Below are 15,505 nucleotides of genomic sequence, written 5' to 3' on the forward strand. Positions count from 1 at the left end.
CCTGCTGCAGGGGATGTCTGCCTTCCCCACCAGTGAATCACGCATGCCCACACTGCCTTCAACCTAAGTGCCCTCACCAATCACGAATGCTCTTGCTCCCTGACACACAGATACTCACGACTGCGTTCCCGTACGAACCGGATCAGATCACATTGCTATAAAGAGAGAGAGAGAGAAAGGACAGAAACATGAGCAGAGTGGCCATATTTATTTGCCAGTGGGTTGATCGGTTTTTCTTTTGTAAATAAGGAGATACATACAGAATATACAGGCATCCCCGCTGAGCCTTTAGGGCCCTAAGGAAACAAAACCAGAGCAAGTTATTGCTATGTGAATTGGAGTCTTTAGTGTCAAAACAAAAGCAAAGGAAAATACCTTCATTCTTTTTTTAGTTAAAAATTATGTTCTTGGGTACATTTATTTTATTTCAGAAAGACAGAAATCTCTGAATATGAATGACCCCATTTTGGTATTTGGGGAAAATTTCAAAAATGGTGAAGGAGTACAAATGTTTGTCAACATGTATTATTCACAGTGGCCAAGACATGGAAACAACCCGTGTCCTTCGATGAATGATTAGATAAAGATGTGGTACACATAAACAATGGAATACTACTCAGCCATAGAAAAGATGAAATGTTGTCATTTGTGAAAACATGCATGGATCTTGAGACTATCATGCTAAGTGAAATAAGTCAGATGAAAGAAGTCAAGAACCATATGATCTCACTCATATATGGGATATAAAAAGAAAGCAACAAGTGAACAAACCAGACAAACAAAAACTCATAGACACAGACAACAGTATGGTGGTTACCAAAGGGAAAGCGGGGTGGAGGTAGAAAAGGGTAAATGGGTCAAATATGTGGTGATGGAAAACCTTTTTTCTTAAAAGTGCAGCTGGCAGAGAGGGATTAAATTATTCTGAATGGGCAGGTTCCAATGCTCTTTCCCACTTAAATCAAGAGTGTCAAGTTCTTTGTTTCCTGTCAGATCAATAAAGCTAGTCTGCTCAGAGAAAACTGAATTATTATATCTCTTAAAGATATCTGTACTAAAGATAGAACCCTTAGAAGTCATTTCTCATCAGAAAACTTGAAATTGTAAACAGAAGACTTCCTAAAGCATGGCAAGAAGGAATTTATTGAGAACTCAGAGATACAGATTTATTAAGAATCAAGGAGTTTGAGCTCGGCCGGTGTAGCTCAGTGAGTGAGCACAGACTTATGAACCAGGAGGTCGTGGTTCAATTCCCCATGGTTCGATTCCCTGTCGGGGTTTGGTCCCCAGTGTGGGTCGTGCGGGAGGCAGCCAAACGGTGTTTCTCTATCATCAATGTTTCTATCTTCTCTCCCTCTCCCTTCCTCTCTCTCTCTACAAAAAAAAAAAAAAAAAAAAAAATCAATAAAAACACATTTTAAACAAACAACAAAGAGTCAAGGAATTTAAAATGCAGGCAGCACCTATAACCTCTACATGTGTGAAAGAACCAAAGACAATTACATTGGAAAATGAGCCTTACACAGAGGAAGAACAGACACACTAAGCTCTTAAATGCTGAGAGGTTATACAAGAAAGGAGTACAATTAATTACTGAGATGAACTGAGAAGATTCCCGGAAAGGCAGTCCTTTCTTGACAGCTTAAGCTTTTCTCTTTTTCCCCTCTTCCTTCCTTTTATCAGAATCTGGCTTCTTCTTGGCAGGTGGCTCTCAACATGTTTGCACACATGGACCCCTCTGAGCAACTGGTAAATGCTAAGATGCTGGCTTCAGAAAATGCTATTATTACATGCTCATATTTGTACAATTTCACTGGCTCAACCACAAATGTCAATGAAAGAATCTTTGCTCTAAATGGCAACTGGGTCATCTGTCCATTGATTCATCCAATAACCAGTTAAATGTCTGCTCAATGCTGAATTCTCCCTCACCCCCCACTATGCTGCTGGTGTTAACCAGAACTGCCATGGCATCCATGATTCTATGATTCTACTCATGGGAGAATATCTTATTCCTGACCCAAATCAGGAAATTATGCATCTCATTAAATAATGCTGAGTCATATCCTTCCCTTTACAACTTACGGCAGAAAACAGAAAAGAATGCACAGTCACATAAACAGAGAGAGGAACAGTTTCTTACAGATCTTATAGAGGACTAGAGGCCCAGCATGCGAAATCGTGCGAGACCCAGACCTGCCGCGCTGCAAGACCCATCAATGCACCTCCTGGTGACTGGTCGTTTGGTCATTACGGTGTTACGGCCACTGGCCTTTTATAATATAGATTAGAACTCTGGGGAGTATGTTCTAAAAGACTTAAGAGTAACTTTGAGCAAGTTTTTAGGAAGAGGCTGAGGATCAAGGGCCTGAGACAAAGAAGCTGCTTTCTCCCAGGTCAGTTGGCCAAGCACAAGGCCAGGAAAATATGGGATCCCTCCAAAATGGGAGCTCCAGAATCTGAGCAAGAGATAAATCCAAACTGGACCAGATTCGTTCATAGACTAGATTCTCACCCACACAACTAAGACTATTTACCAATTAATACAAAAGAAACAAAAGATTGTAGCAGAGTATCCATTATAGGTGGTCGATTCTCATTTTACTATGGATTCAGTCGTCCACAAAACACCCATGTTATCTGTTTCCCTTATAAAGTCCCAAGGTAAGGGACTCCTCCAGGTAGTCAGAAAATATTCATAAAGCACAAAACAAGGTAAGCAGTTTCTTCACTCCTTACACAATGCTGCCTGCACCTCCTTCACAAAACACAGGTGCTGGCAACATTTAGTTCTTACTGCCTGTGCTCATCAGGGGAGAGAGACATGTCTATAAATCATTACCATAACATGAGTGAGACTAAAATAGAGAAATGGATATTTATCAGAGAGAGAGGTGCTAGGCTCTGTCCAGGAATGCTTCCAAAGGTGACATTTCTCTTTTGATGGAATCTTAGTGGAAAGTTGTAGTTATATTTCCAAATATTTTGAGGACAGGAAGTAATATTAATGGTTTGGGGAAACTATATCAACTTGCCCCGCAGGATGAAACTTTATGAAGCTTATGTAACCCATCCCTATTTTTAAAACATCAGTAAAAAAAAAAAAAAAATAGTAGCCGCTAATATTTGCATTGAACTTTATAGTTCATATGCTTGATTATGTGATCCTCCCAGCTACCATTTGAGGTGGTTAACATAGGATATGTCATCTCTGTTTTAGAGGTAAACTGAGCGACTCCATGGCTGGCTGAAGGGCACACAGCTAGTAACAAGCAGAATTTGGACTTGAACCCAGTGCTTCTGACTTTAAATTCTATGCCCTTTCCATTGTACATCCTAGAAACCAGTAGCACATGTGACTTAGTCCTCATGGATATACTTACTCTCCGTCCAGGGGGGCCGTGCGTTCCTTGAGATCCCTTTAAACCTTTCAAGCCTACAGTGAGCTGCAGATGGAAATATGTGTTACTTTCCACATCTTCTAGCCATGGGACGACCTGACCTCAGTTTTAATAAGACTTTACAATTAAAAATAAATTTTTAACAAAGCAACTACTAATTCAAGTCCAGTGAATTCCTTACTTGTAATACAAATGTCCATTCTTAATCATTGCCAAACATCCATTTCCTTCTTAGCCTCTTCATTTAGTGACATTCTTTGCTCTGGCACTAGTTGTACATTTAAATCTAAATTAATTTTAAATTACGATTGGTGCAAAAAAATAAAAGCAAATATACTAGGGCACTCAGAGATTTAATAAAAAACCTTCCATCTGCAAAAGATCAAATACAAAAAATAATTGCCCACATACATAAGGGTAAATAGGAGGGCTGTGTCATTCCCATACCTTAAGGTGATGGATATGGAGCTAATGAGATCTACCGGGCTACATGGAAAGTATCTGTTGAATTGCATCCCTTTCAGCTGATAATGACTGCTGATATCCCATTCAAACTTTAAAATGAAAGGACGTTTTCTCAACATTTTGTTTTTAAATAAGTACAACCTTCTACTCTGCACTTCACTAATTAGATCTCAACAGCCTTCCGTCAAATGAATATCCCAGATGTCCTTGGTTATGGGTAGTGGGATTGTCAAAAAACCCTCAGGGACACCGTGGAAAGATGTCAGCTTCATTTCCACTCATAAGGTCAATATTCTGAGCTGTAATGTGTGCCTTAGAAAAGACTGGATGATGCAAACAATCCTTGAAACAGCCAGATATCAATCTGTAAATCTTTGTAATAGTTCAGAGTCATGGAACCATAGGCTTTCAGAGCTGAAAAGAACCTTTGGTCTCATTAAGTTCAGCCCTCATGTTGTAGAAGTAGAGACCCAGGAAAGGTGTATTGAAGAGCACACAGCTAGGAAGTGCAATTTTAGATGTCCTTGGGATGGATAAAAAATCCACATTTATTATTGCAACACAAAAGCCAGAGTTTTCAAGGAAACATGTTTTATTTCTGGAATCATAGGCTACTTACTCTTCGTCCCCTAAATCCTTTGGGTCCAGGCTCCCCAGGAATTCCAGGATTTCCAATTTCACCCTGAAGATTCAGATATAAGAAAGTCAATGGGAAATATTTGCTGTGAAAGAATAAAAATAATTCTCTCCAATCTAAAGCCTAGCTGATCTTATACCTATACCAGATATTAAACACTAAAAGTCAATTTCTGTCATTTAGAACTAAGTCATTGATACACTTATTCTACAAACTATTTAAAATTTTCTAAGGATATAAATTTTTATGTATAAATATGTATAATGGCTATCTAATCAGTTAATAAAAATATGTAAGAAAAATGCTCAAAAATTAGGAAAAACATGAAACATTGACTACATAAAATACTAAATGGTGAATTACTTCCTAAATTTATGAATCAATTCTCAAAAAGTTAAAGGCAAAAAAAAATTTACTCTGACCATGGGAGAACTAATTTTAGCATTTACTTACCAATGTGCTAATTTCACATTTATCCCAAAATTTAAATAAGCTGTTTTTCCCCTTTTTCAATAAATTAGAAAATTGATCCTCCACAATGAGAACTCTTGTCCTAACAGTTATCTGTATAGTCCCTTCTTGCACCCTTCTCTACCTAAGGAAAGAATTTCTTTTGGTAATTCTTCAATTAAAAGCACTTTAAGAATCCAAATATTGTCTTTTTTCCTATAGTTAATTTTATTTGCTTGATTGGACACCTTTTAAAATCTATATTCTAAATTTTAATTTGAGCATCAACTATATGGAAGACACTCTTCTAGGCAAGACACTTAAAAAAAGAAAAACTTATTACATAATTTCAGTGTATAAAACAGATGTAACATGAACTACTCTGGTCAAAATGAAGGGTGTGTCTGGTTGTAGAACATGGAGATGGATTTCAATCTGGTGAGGAATTCTGGAGCTATTTGATCAGGAGAATAACAAAATTAAGGCTATGCTCTGGGGGGAAATCAAGTGATAGTAGTGTTTGGGATTAATTGAAGCAGGAGAAGTGGGAAGTAGGGGACCAATGAGAAGAATATTGTAATCTTTCAGGTGAGAAGAAATAAAGGCCACAAAAATGAAGGACAGATAGCAATAGCTGAAGCCAACAGTTTTTTAAAAATATTTTTATTGATTATTAGAAAGAGATGAAGGGAGAGAGAGAAACATCGATGTGAGAGCGAAACATGGATGGCTGTCTCCTACACGCCCCCTACTGGGGGTCCTTTTGGTGCACAGGAGATGACATCCAACTACCTGATCCACACCTATCAGAGATGAAGACCCAAGGTTTAAATGAGATCCCTGAGGCAGAGAAATCAAGAAGAGGACAAAGGACTAAACTCAAGAGGACACCTAGAGTTAGGGTTTCCAGGAAAGGGACATCAGGCAATGAAGAACAGGACAATCTTTTCCAATTCAAAGATTCGTAGGGATAAGCACAGCCCTTTTTTCATGAAGCCCAGGCAAAACAATTGCCTTGCTTTATGTTTTTGTTTCTTTGAGATCCATACATTTATTTCAATTCTCAACTAAAAGGTTAAGATCATGCTTATATGCATATACGCATAACCCACGGTCACAGACAATAGGGCAGTGAAGGCCTGGGGAGGAGGACAGAGCAACATGGCGGGGGTTAATGGGGAGAAAAAGGGGACATCTGTAATACTTTCAATAATAAAGATAAATCAAAAAATTTTTTTAATGGTCACGGTAATTTAAAAAGGTCATGTGCACAATACCTTTTGCCCCATATCTCCAGGGAATCCTCTCGGGCCCTATAATGTTCAACAGAAAACAGAAATAAGTCAACACAACACTTCTACCATATGACCATTTTTTTTCTTGTATTATTTTAGGTTTGCTTCATCAATGAAAGAAGTAATTGTTTTCCATATTTACCTGTATTCCTTTTCGTCCTATATTACCATAGCCTGGGATGCCATAATCTCCCTGTGAACAAATCAGTTCATTTTAATTTCTCAAAATTGAAAATTAATTGTAGTCTATACTGGGCAGATTATAATGTCAGGAGAGAAGCACTGAGGGCTTCCAGGGGGGACTGAGACCCTTGCACAGCTGGAGCTACTAGAGCAGGTGCCCATTTCTTGGCCTACTCCCCTCTTCTTGTTGTTGCCCTAGAGTTTTACAAGAAGGGGAGAGAAAAGGGTAGTGCTGTTTTTCAAGTGACCTGTGCCTATATGGCCACTGTTGGTGGTTAGAATATTGAAATGCCCATTCTAACTTATCCATAACCCTCCCTGCATGCCCCCTTTCCCTCTGACTGTTCTTCCTCATTTTAACAGATAGGCTATAGAATGAGAGCTGCCGGGATAGGAGAAATGTCCCCACATAATTAGGAGGTGCTGAAATACCTTCACTCCCCCAAATGGTGTCAGCCCCCTTCTCTTTGCCTCAGAACTGAGCACTTGGAACAGGGAAAGGACAAGGGCCCAGAAACTTCATACCTGTTTTCCTTGCTGTCCAGGTTGCCCCACTAGCCCAGGATCTCCAGGAATTCCAGATTCTCCCTAATAAATGGGACAAGAAGAGTTTCAGATTGGAAAAGTCAAACCTAGCTCCCAGGGTAGGAAGCTCTGTCCACTAGATGGGAGACAGGGCTCTCAGGGAGAGTTCAATGCTATGTAAGGAGGTGGGGTGTAGAAAACAAATAATGAATGATCTTTCCCAAAGGTAAGCAGAAAACATCAGCAGAACCCATAGCTGGACTCCAGGACTGCTTTCCCAGTGTTACAGAAGGACGGAAGGAGGAGGCAAGGAGTGGAAAAGTTACTCTAGGGCAAAACCGTTCATTTGCCCATCCAACGGTTATTTACTGTTGTGGAAAATAAACCACTGAACATGGTAAGTGGGGTCCTGGTTGGAAAGAGAGACGGATGCGCAATTCTAAACCTGTGTGATAAAGTTCAGGGTGCGATGGCAGCAAAGAGAAGGGGAATCTAAATTAGAATTGGCGGGGCTGGGAGGCTAGCTGCCTGAAAAAGGAGCATGGATGCTGAGGCTGGAAGGATGAGATGTGTGAGCTGGAAGGAGGGTCAAGGAGGAGAGAATAATGCAGGTAGAGGGGAGGCACTGGTGAGAAGCCTCAGGCAAGCATGCAGGAGAGAGAGGCGCTATGAAGCCTTACAGTTAAACACGGTCCATCAGCAAAGGGCCTTCTAAGCTACCCGAAAGTCTGGAGATTTTACTCGGGGCCCTGAGGAAGTTAAGAATGGCTACATAATGTGTGGGGCTCAGTGTAAAATGAAAGCACTGGCCTCCTGTTCAAATAGTAAGACTTTCAAGATGAGGACAGCACAACATTAAACCAAGCTTGGGCCCTTCTAAGCTAGGCCCCCATGTGACTGCCCTGGTTCCAGGTTCCTGAGCTGGCCCTAGGGGAGGGAGCTGCTGAAAGGATTTAAACAGGGCGGCAAGATTATGGCCAGAAAAGGTATGCTGAGTTAGAGAACTACATGCACAAGTAGATTTGAGATGACACTCCCTTCACCACCCCCAATTCCCACTCTCAGCCCGACTCTGCCACCATGGTCTTCAAAGCTGTTTTATGATGGATGAGATCACTGTGTCCATCCTAGCGAAATGGGGCAGTTTCATGGAGAGGTAAGCACTTACCTCTCCATGGGAGGAAAAGAATGTATTAGCACCATCCTGTTGTCTGTGTCAATGAGTTATGTTTGTTTGTTTGTTGTCAGAGGAGAATAGGGATAAATGGGTCAAGTACATGGTGATGGGAGGAGACTAAACTTTGGTGAGCATACAATGCAATATACGGATGATGTATTATAGAATTGTGGACTCAAAACTTATATAAGCTTATTAACCAATATCATCCCCTCAAAGTTCTAAATAAATAAATAAATAAATAAATAAGCAAGCAAATAAATAAAAATCCCATCAATCTATTAGCAGAAAACTGGTGGGTGGGTGGTGGTATCTGGATTCAAACATGTGAAGAATTAATATGAAAATCAAGAAAAGAATGGAGATAAATTTCCCTCTCAGTATTTGAAATCTATAAGAAATAACACAAACTTTTTTCCCTGAAGGTCCAGGTCTTCCAACACTCCCTTCAGCTCCTGCTGGTCCAGGAGAACCCTGGGGAAAAAGGGAAAATGGAAATGGAACGCTGCAGCAACGCGTAGAAAACCCATTAGATTAGGCCTGCTTTTCTTCATGTCATCTCCAATAGCTCCTGCACGCTTTCTTAACAAGGAAGCCAGCCACCCAGGGAGACAGACATCTGGGCTGAAACCAGATGACTCAGGCTACAGTCCTGGCTAGAGCACCACAGGTCTTCATCTGCAAGGACACCACTGTCCACATGGGGCCTTAGAGAGAAACAGAAAAGGCGCCTCTGACTAAACACACACTATTTCTGAGTGTGGCCAATGTGTTGTAATGCACTGATTTTGTTGAACAAGATACTGTACCATCGGCACGTTTGTGCATGGCCCCATGCACACACACAAAGTGGTGTGCTGAATGTGTTTCAGTTTCCCAATCTGCAAATGGGCAAAAATGTCTTTTAGAAGCATGTTGGGAAGATAACAGAGCAAACACTGGTATCCCTAGCCTACTGAACTCTTACCAGCTGCGCTGAAGAACTGAACAGATTCAGAACATTTTTCATATGAATCCCTCACCACCCAAACTCTCATTACTCACTGTCAGAAACTCAGGAACCAAATAGATTCAGAGGTTGAATTCAAAGCTGAACTTGGGTATTAAATAAATTTGAGTAGTAAGGGATCTTTGTAGAGGCAATTTCAAATCTCTACAGTCAATGGAGCATTGCATGGCCCAGATAATTTTTAGAAGTTAGAAAAACGTAATGTATTAAGTTTTGAAATGTTCATGAATCAATAAGATTGTACTCTTCCAAATGTTTTCTTAGGCTGATCCAATGGGTCTGTGCTTTCTGAGTAAAACCCAGTGAAGGAGAAAGAGGAGTGCCTAAGCTATGTACAAGGATTGTGAGCTGTGCTAAACGTTTGTCTCAAATTTGTCCCAAGTTAATTCAAAAATGAAATACTTCTGCCCAGCCAGCATAACTCAGTGGTTAAGCATTGACCTATGTACCAGGCGGTCACGGTTTGATTCTTGGTCAGGGTACATGCCTGGGTTGGGGGCTTGACCCCCAGTAGGGGGCGTGCAGGAGGCAGCCTTTCGATGATTCTCATCTTTGATGTTTCTATCTCTCCCTCCCTCTCCCTTCCTCTCTGAAATCAATAAAATATATATTTTTAAAAATGAAATACTCCCTATGTAGATAATATAAAATTAACTATATATGAAGGTGTTTCCAAACCAAGAGGAAAATAAAGACTGGAGACAATTAACTAAGGTTTCTGAGTCACTCACCTGAGGTCCTTTATGCCCCTGGCTCCCCTTCTCTCCTCTGCTGCCAGGAATCCCATTGGACCCCTTTTGTGGTAACAAAAGAAACACAGTGCAGAGAAGTCAATGAGAACTTACATTCTTCAAGTGTGCATTTGAAACACCCCCATGTTAAAGCAGGAAAAGGCAATGCTCTAACCCTTCAAGCAGCCTTTTAACTGGGAGGTTAAGCATTATTTAAAAGAAGAACTAAGGGGAAGCCCAGCCTCAGGGGTACAGATCTTATTGAGCAAGCCTCAGATTGGGTATAAAACCTTCATCCCTCTCTGACAGGTAGAAATGGAAAAGAGACCAAAGAGAGAAATAAAACCCATGGGAAAAGGAAGTAAGACACAAGCAATGGTAAGATGGTTCCTTTTATGGGGCAGGTTCCCTGGGCCAAAGTGTTTTCAGTGTGTAAAATAGAAACCAGAGTTGTTTCAAGTTAGCACAAAAGGGTGTTTTAGCAGCAGACCCATCAGAGGAATTACAGCACATTTTCTGACATAGTTACCATCAAATGCATGGCTCCCATATGGTTCTGTGAGAAGAGAGGTGCTGGTAATGTCTCCCACTATCAAAGCACCAGCTATACAGTGGCCCTGGCTGCCCCGTGCATATGGTGATTGGAGCCACTGGATTTGGTTCCGTCTAAGTACCAAAGGACTCTGGAGGGGCTGAGGCAGTCACCCCTCTCCTCACAAAGCCGGTGGGTAGATCTAGGTTGGTCCCATGGTTATTTAATTTAGAGGATCTGCTACCTGGTGGCTTGGTTCAGGTACCCCAGAACCACTCAAGAGAATCCCAAATTCCAAGTTAGTATTAATAATCTGGAACTTTCTAGAAGAAAAATGAACTCTTGGGAAGGTCTTAGAATGGACACACCTGCACAGGCCCTTCCAGACAAGTTCAGGCTGAAAGTGGACTCTATAAGGTGACTAAATACCTACATGCTACAAAGCTGTTCTCTAGGAATAACCCTTGCATCCTTCTGATGTGAAAGAGTGACACACATGTCCTGACTCAATGCCCATGTCATGAATGATGAGACTAAGAAAAAATACAAATGGCTCCCATAAAATCCTCTCAGTGATGTTCTAGAAGCACTGTCACCCCCTATGGAGTCAGCTTTAGGTGAGTTGAATAACATCTTCCAATTCCTAACTTTCTTTCATGGGAGTCTGACTGCAGGACCTCAGTTAAGGAAAACCACTTTGTCGATCCTGATATTGATTACTAATATAATACTAAGGTTTAATAATTCATTATTACTACCACGCAGACACAGTACCAGGTGAGCACAATAGCATGCCTTTATCAGTGAGCTGCAAATGTAGGAGCAGGTTAGATGGAGCAAAAACCCCCACCATGGTGGGAAATGTAGAATTCCAGAGACACGTACCCTGGAGGAGGGAGGAGGTGGATTAAAAATTTCTCGTTCTTTATTTTTATACAGAATGACTTGCCATCTTTCCATCAGAACAACTCAGCTTTATTTTTTAATTTAAATTCTTTATTGTTTAAAGTATTACCTAAGTCTTTTTTCCCCCCATTGACCTCTCCCTGACCGTCCCCACCCCCCAGCACAACTCAGCATTATTTGTCAATTATTGATGAATTATTCCAACACACCTGTGGGCCTTGTAACCCTTCAGCTCCCAGTGCGCCTGGAAGTCCAGGATCTCCCGGCTCCCCCTGAAGAATGAGAGTTTTCAGTGTAAAGGTTTTCTCCACCTGGTTCCCATATAGGTCATCTCTTCATAGTTCCTAGTGCTACCGTACACAAAGGCTGTTTCTTATTCTGGTAAAGAATTTCACTCTATTGCAGTCATTCCCAGTGCACATGAAAAGCATGCAAGGACACAGCGTTTGGGATTGCATACGTCCTCCTTCCTATGAAGTGTCTGTGAAGAAGGCTTTGCCTTAGGTCTGGCCCGTCCTGTTCCTGGCAGCTGAACTGATCCCCTCTCCTTTCCCAGTCAGTGGGGATCATGTCCAATGCCTGGCACTTCCTACAACACCCTAGTCAAATGCTCACTATCCCCAATGCATTTGCATGTGAGAATCTCCTTGGCCTCATCTACCACCTAGGACAGTAAAGGAAGGATACTCACCGGGACCCCCTGGGGCCCCCTGTGGCCTTCTCTTCCCTGGAAGAGAAAAAGCAAAGTGTTAGTGTCTGGATGGAGGTTCCTTAGAGGCAAGTCAGCCTGTCTCACTCTCTGATAGACATATAAGTAACAAGCAGCTCAAAGCAATGGCTTCCTTGAGGCACTTTCCAAAGATGAGTTTTCACACTAGGCACTTAATTACAGATCGATATTTGGTGGATTGATTGCAAACGATCCAAAGGTCATTATAGACCCAGCTGCAGGCTGACAACTTCTGACAATTACCCAGGAGGCTGTTTGAACAACCAAACCATCCTGAAGAGCCTGTCTTCTACCTCCCCTCTCCTGCAAGTCCCACAAAGCTCAGCAAGTCCTGTGTGCTCAGCAAGGCTTCCTGTGTGACAACAACCTGTGTCACACCCATCTCTCTGTCCTGGCCCCTGAGTGTGTCTCAGGGGAAGAGTACAAAAGTGTTGGATACAGTGATTCATCTGGGCCCACTGAGGTTTGTTTCCGTGGAATCCTACAAGGAGAAAATGATTGATGAGGTCTGTTCTACCCTGTTATGGTCCAAATGGCACCTCCAGGTTCATCTGAGAAAAGCCGGGCTGATCTCTGAAGCTGAAATCAGTCTGCATCTCTCCAGAAATGGCTCCCGTTGCCAGCTCAGGCTCTCCACCTAGTGGCTGTCTTTGCCACACCCTCTCCTTCCCAGAGGGTAGGCAAGCTGGAAGAGGATTCAGGCCGCAGATCCTAACTTCTTTTTCGCTAGAGAGCAACAAGATCTGTGCTCTCCCCTCCTCACCTACCACCCTTGCCTCTTTGAGAGAGCTGCGGACACATCTCAACCATCAACTTCCTTTGTTGTGATGAACAACTATGATTACTTTAGGTATAAAACAGTACTTTTAAAAATGTCATTCGTTCGTTCATTCATTCATTCATTCATTCATTCATTCATTCATTCATTCATCTGTGTCCTTAGAAGGCAGTCATGAGCTCAGCCCTGCCCTTTAAAGCCCGTGGGCACAGAGCATTGGCTCAATAAACTTTACTCAGGGTGGTCAGGAGCCCAGGTCCCAGAGTATGAGACCGTCTCAGTTCAAACCTTGGTCTCACACCTACTACCTACCTCTGTCCTGGGCAAGCTGCCCAAGGTTCCTTGATTTTTCTTATCTGTAAACTGGACATAATAATAGTATCTACCTCGTAGAATTATTATGAGGATTAAATGAATTAATACTTGAAAGTAATGTGATCAGGATCTGGCCTAAAATAGATGCTATAGAAGTACAAATCCATCCTAATATATAAAAAGTCAGGGGCCATCACGACCGAAACAACCGGACAGATGACCGAACAGCAGGCTGCGTGAGGCGATAAGGCCGGCAGGGGGGTTAGTGAGGGACAACCAAACAACTGAACAGCAGGCTGCGTGGGGCAACCAGGCCAGCAGGGGGGTAGTTGGGGGCGACCAGGCCAGCAGGGGGGAAATTGAGGCAACCAGGCTGGCAGGAGGGGCAGTTAGGGGCAATCAGGCAGGCAGGGAGGTGAGCAGTTAGGAGCCAGCAGTCCCAGATTGTGAGAGGGATGTCCGACTGCTGGTTATCCCCCAAGGGGTCCTGGATTGGAGAGGGTGGAGGCTGGGCTGAGGGGACCTCCCTGTGCATGAATTTTGTGCACCGGGCCTCTAGTCCTATTATAATAAGCATTCTGTGTGTGACAGGCAAAAGGCAGTGGACCTGAAATGTTATTTAAAATACTCTGGTTCTCAGTACATTCACTTTTTTTTTTTTTTTTTTTTTTTTGCAACAGCCAGTGCAACAATTAATTGACATAAGTTGAAATTGTGTCAGCAGGAGGCAATGTCTTAGGTTTGTTTGTGTTTTTAGGATTTTTCATCCACTTAAGATTCTCTGACCCTCATAGGGAATTCTGACCTTCACTGGAAAGGTGGGGAGAGGGTAGAAAAGCTTGGTCTTTTTTATATCCACATTGCCTTATTTAATTCAGGAGAAAAGAGGGTAGAAAGGTGGAGATGGGCAGGGAAGTGAAGGAAGTTGGGGGAAGGAGGCTGAGAACCTCCTGTCCTGGGAGTGACTCAGAGCAGCGATTTTCAACCTTTTCCATCTCATGTCATATATAAACTAATTGCTAAAATTCTGCACTATTCCAAAAAATATAATCTTTGCCAATCTGACAAAATACAGGTATAATTTTTATTCATTTACAAAATAATAATAATAATAATAATAATAATAATAATAATAGTAATAATTACCTACTCTTTTTGCTCCAAAGTGACTTTTTAAAAAATCAGGTGCCTATATTTACATATAAGAATTTCTGGTACCAAGAAGTAATCAATTAGATGCAACCTTATTATGCAATGTGGCCATTAAGATGCAACTCTATTGTATGACCTATATATTTACAGTTTAAGACTACATTCATACCTGATGGCTATTGTTTTGGCTGTTGTCATTTTTTTTGTCATTCCAAGGGAAAAGAAGTCAGTGCCCCTGACTAATCGGTGAGGTATTGCATATTTTAAAAATTCTTGCAGCATACTGGTTGAAAATTGCTAACTTAGAGTAATCAGCTAGTGCATCCAAGTAGTAATCCCCCCACCCCCCCCTCTTCCTGGCCCTACCATCTTTTTTTAAAAAGTGCCTGATTGATAGTGACAGTTATAAAGTTATTTAAAACTAAAAGTATTTTCTCTTAAACCAACAAAAATGCATATTTAGCTTTAAAATTTATAGCATTTAGCTTATCTTGCTGCTCTCTTGCTTCTTCTGATTAATTTTAATTCTCTAGTGAGGAAAAGAGGGCAGCGTCCCAAAGAATTCTACCAGAAGCACTGGCAGCCTAAGCTATCCCTTAGGCATAGTTCCCTTAAGAACTATGATTCAAGATCAACAAAGGCAAGAGGAAATTAAAACACATCTATCTGCTATCTATCCCAGAGAGAAAGGCAATCAGCCACAGCCTGCTAAGTGATGAGATTACAAGACTGTAATAAAAAAGAAAGCCAAGTATTTTCTGTTCCCTCTTGAGTAAAATTCAGGGCCAGATCAAGGACCTTGTACATTATTCTCTTTTTAGAATCTCCATGCTGAGCGTGTGATAAAGGGGTTTCTCACACATGATCAATATCATTCCTAATTTTAGAAGTCCACAAAGAGAAAAGTGATTTCTTGGTTGTTCCTTAAAAAGAAGGGAAAATCTATTATCGTTGTTTTAGGCTTGATATCACATGAGATGCTGTAAAGTTATACGAGGACCTTGAGGTTGCCACTAATCGCCAGTGTTTGGGTTCATCCAGGAAGAATTGATCTGTGTTTCTTCTTCCCCCCGGCCATATACGAAAAGCATTTACCCAATGCATAATATTCATATAGAAGCTCAAGGATACTACGCTATTAAAGGAGGGCTTTTGTGTTTAAGTCCCTGACTCTCTTCAAAGACATTCAAAGGCTTCTGGGAGGGAAATAGGGGCAAGC

The 15,505-nt window shown here is 41.5% G+C and overlaps 1 protein-coding gene across 3 annotated transcripts in view; it reads right to left on the bottom strand.

The window, feature by feature from the left end:
- COL6A5 (collagen type VI alpha 5 chain) overlaps positions 1 to 15,505 on the bottom strand; it is a 102,779-nt gene that overhangs the window by 35,286 nt on the left and 51,988 nt on the right. For all 3 annotated transcript variants that reach the window (XM_036332646.1, XM_036332647.1, XM_036332648.1), the window contains 11 exons: positions 12,003 to 12,038; positions 11,521 to 11,583; positions 9,874 to 9,936; positions 8,545 to 8,607; positions 6,957 to 7,019; positions 6,391 to 6,441; positions 6,231 to 6,266; positions 4,486 to 4,548; positions 3,384 to 3,446; positions 261 to 296; positions 119 to 155 (listed from right to left, as the gene is read on the bottom strand). In XM_036332646.1, coding sequence (XP_036188539.1) covers positions 119 to 155; positions 261 to 296; positions 3,384 to 3,446; positions 4,486 to 4,548; positions 6,231 to 6,266; positions 6,391 to 6,441; positions 6,957 to 7,019; positions 8,545 to 8,607; positions 9,874 to 9,936; positions 11,521 to 11,583; positions 12,003 to 12,038 — 574 coding nt within the window. The remainder of the gene's footprint in view (positions 1 to 118; positions 156 to 260; positions 297 to 3,383; positions 3,447 to 4,485; positions 4,549 to 6,230; positions 6,267 to 6,390; positions 6,442 to 6,956; positions 7,020 to 8,544; positions 8,608 to 9,873; positions 9,937 to 11,520; positions 11,584 to 12,002; positions 12,039 to 15,505) is intronic.

The sequence above is a fragment of the Myotis myotis genome, unplaced genomic scaffold (assembly GCF_014108235.1).
Source record: "Myotis myotis isolate mMyoMyo1 unplaced genomic scaffold, mMyoMyo1.p scaffold_m19_p_13, whole genome shotgun sequence".
NCBI lineage: Eukaryota > Metazoa > Chordata > Mammalia > Chiroptera > Vespertilionidae > Myotis > Myotis myotis.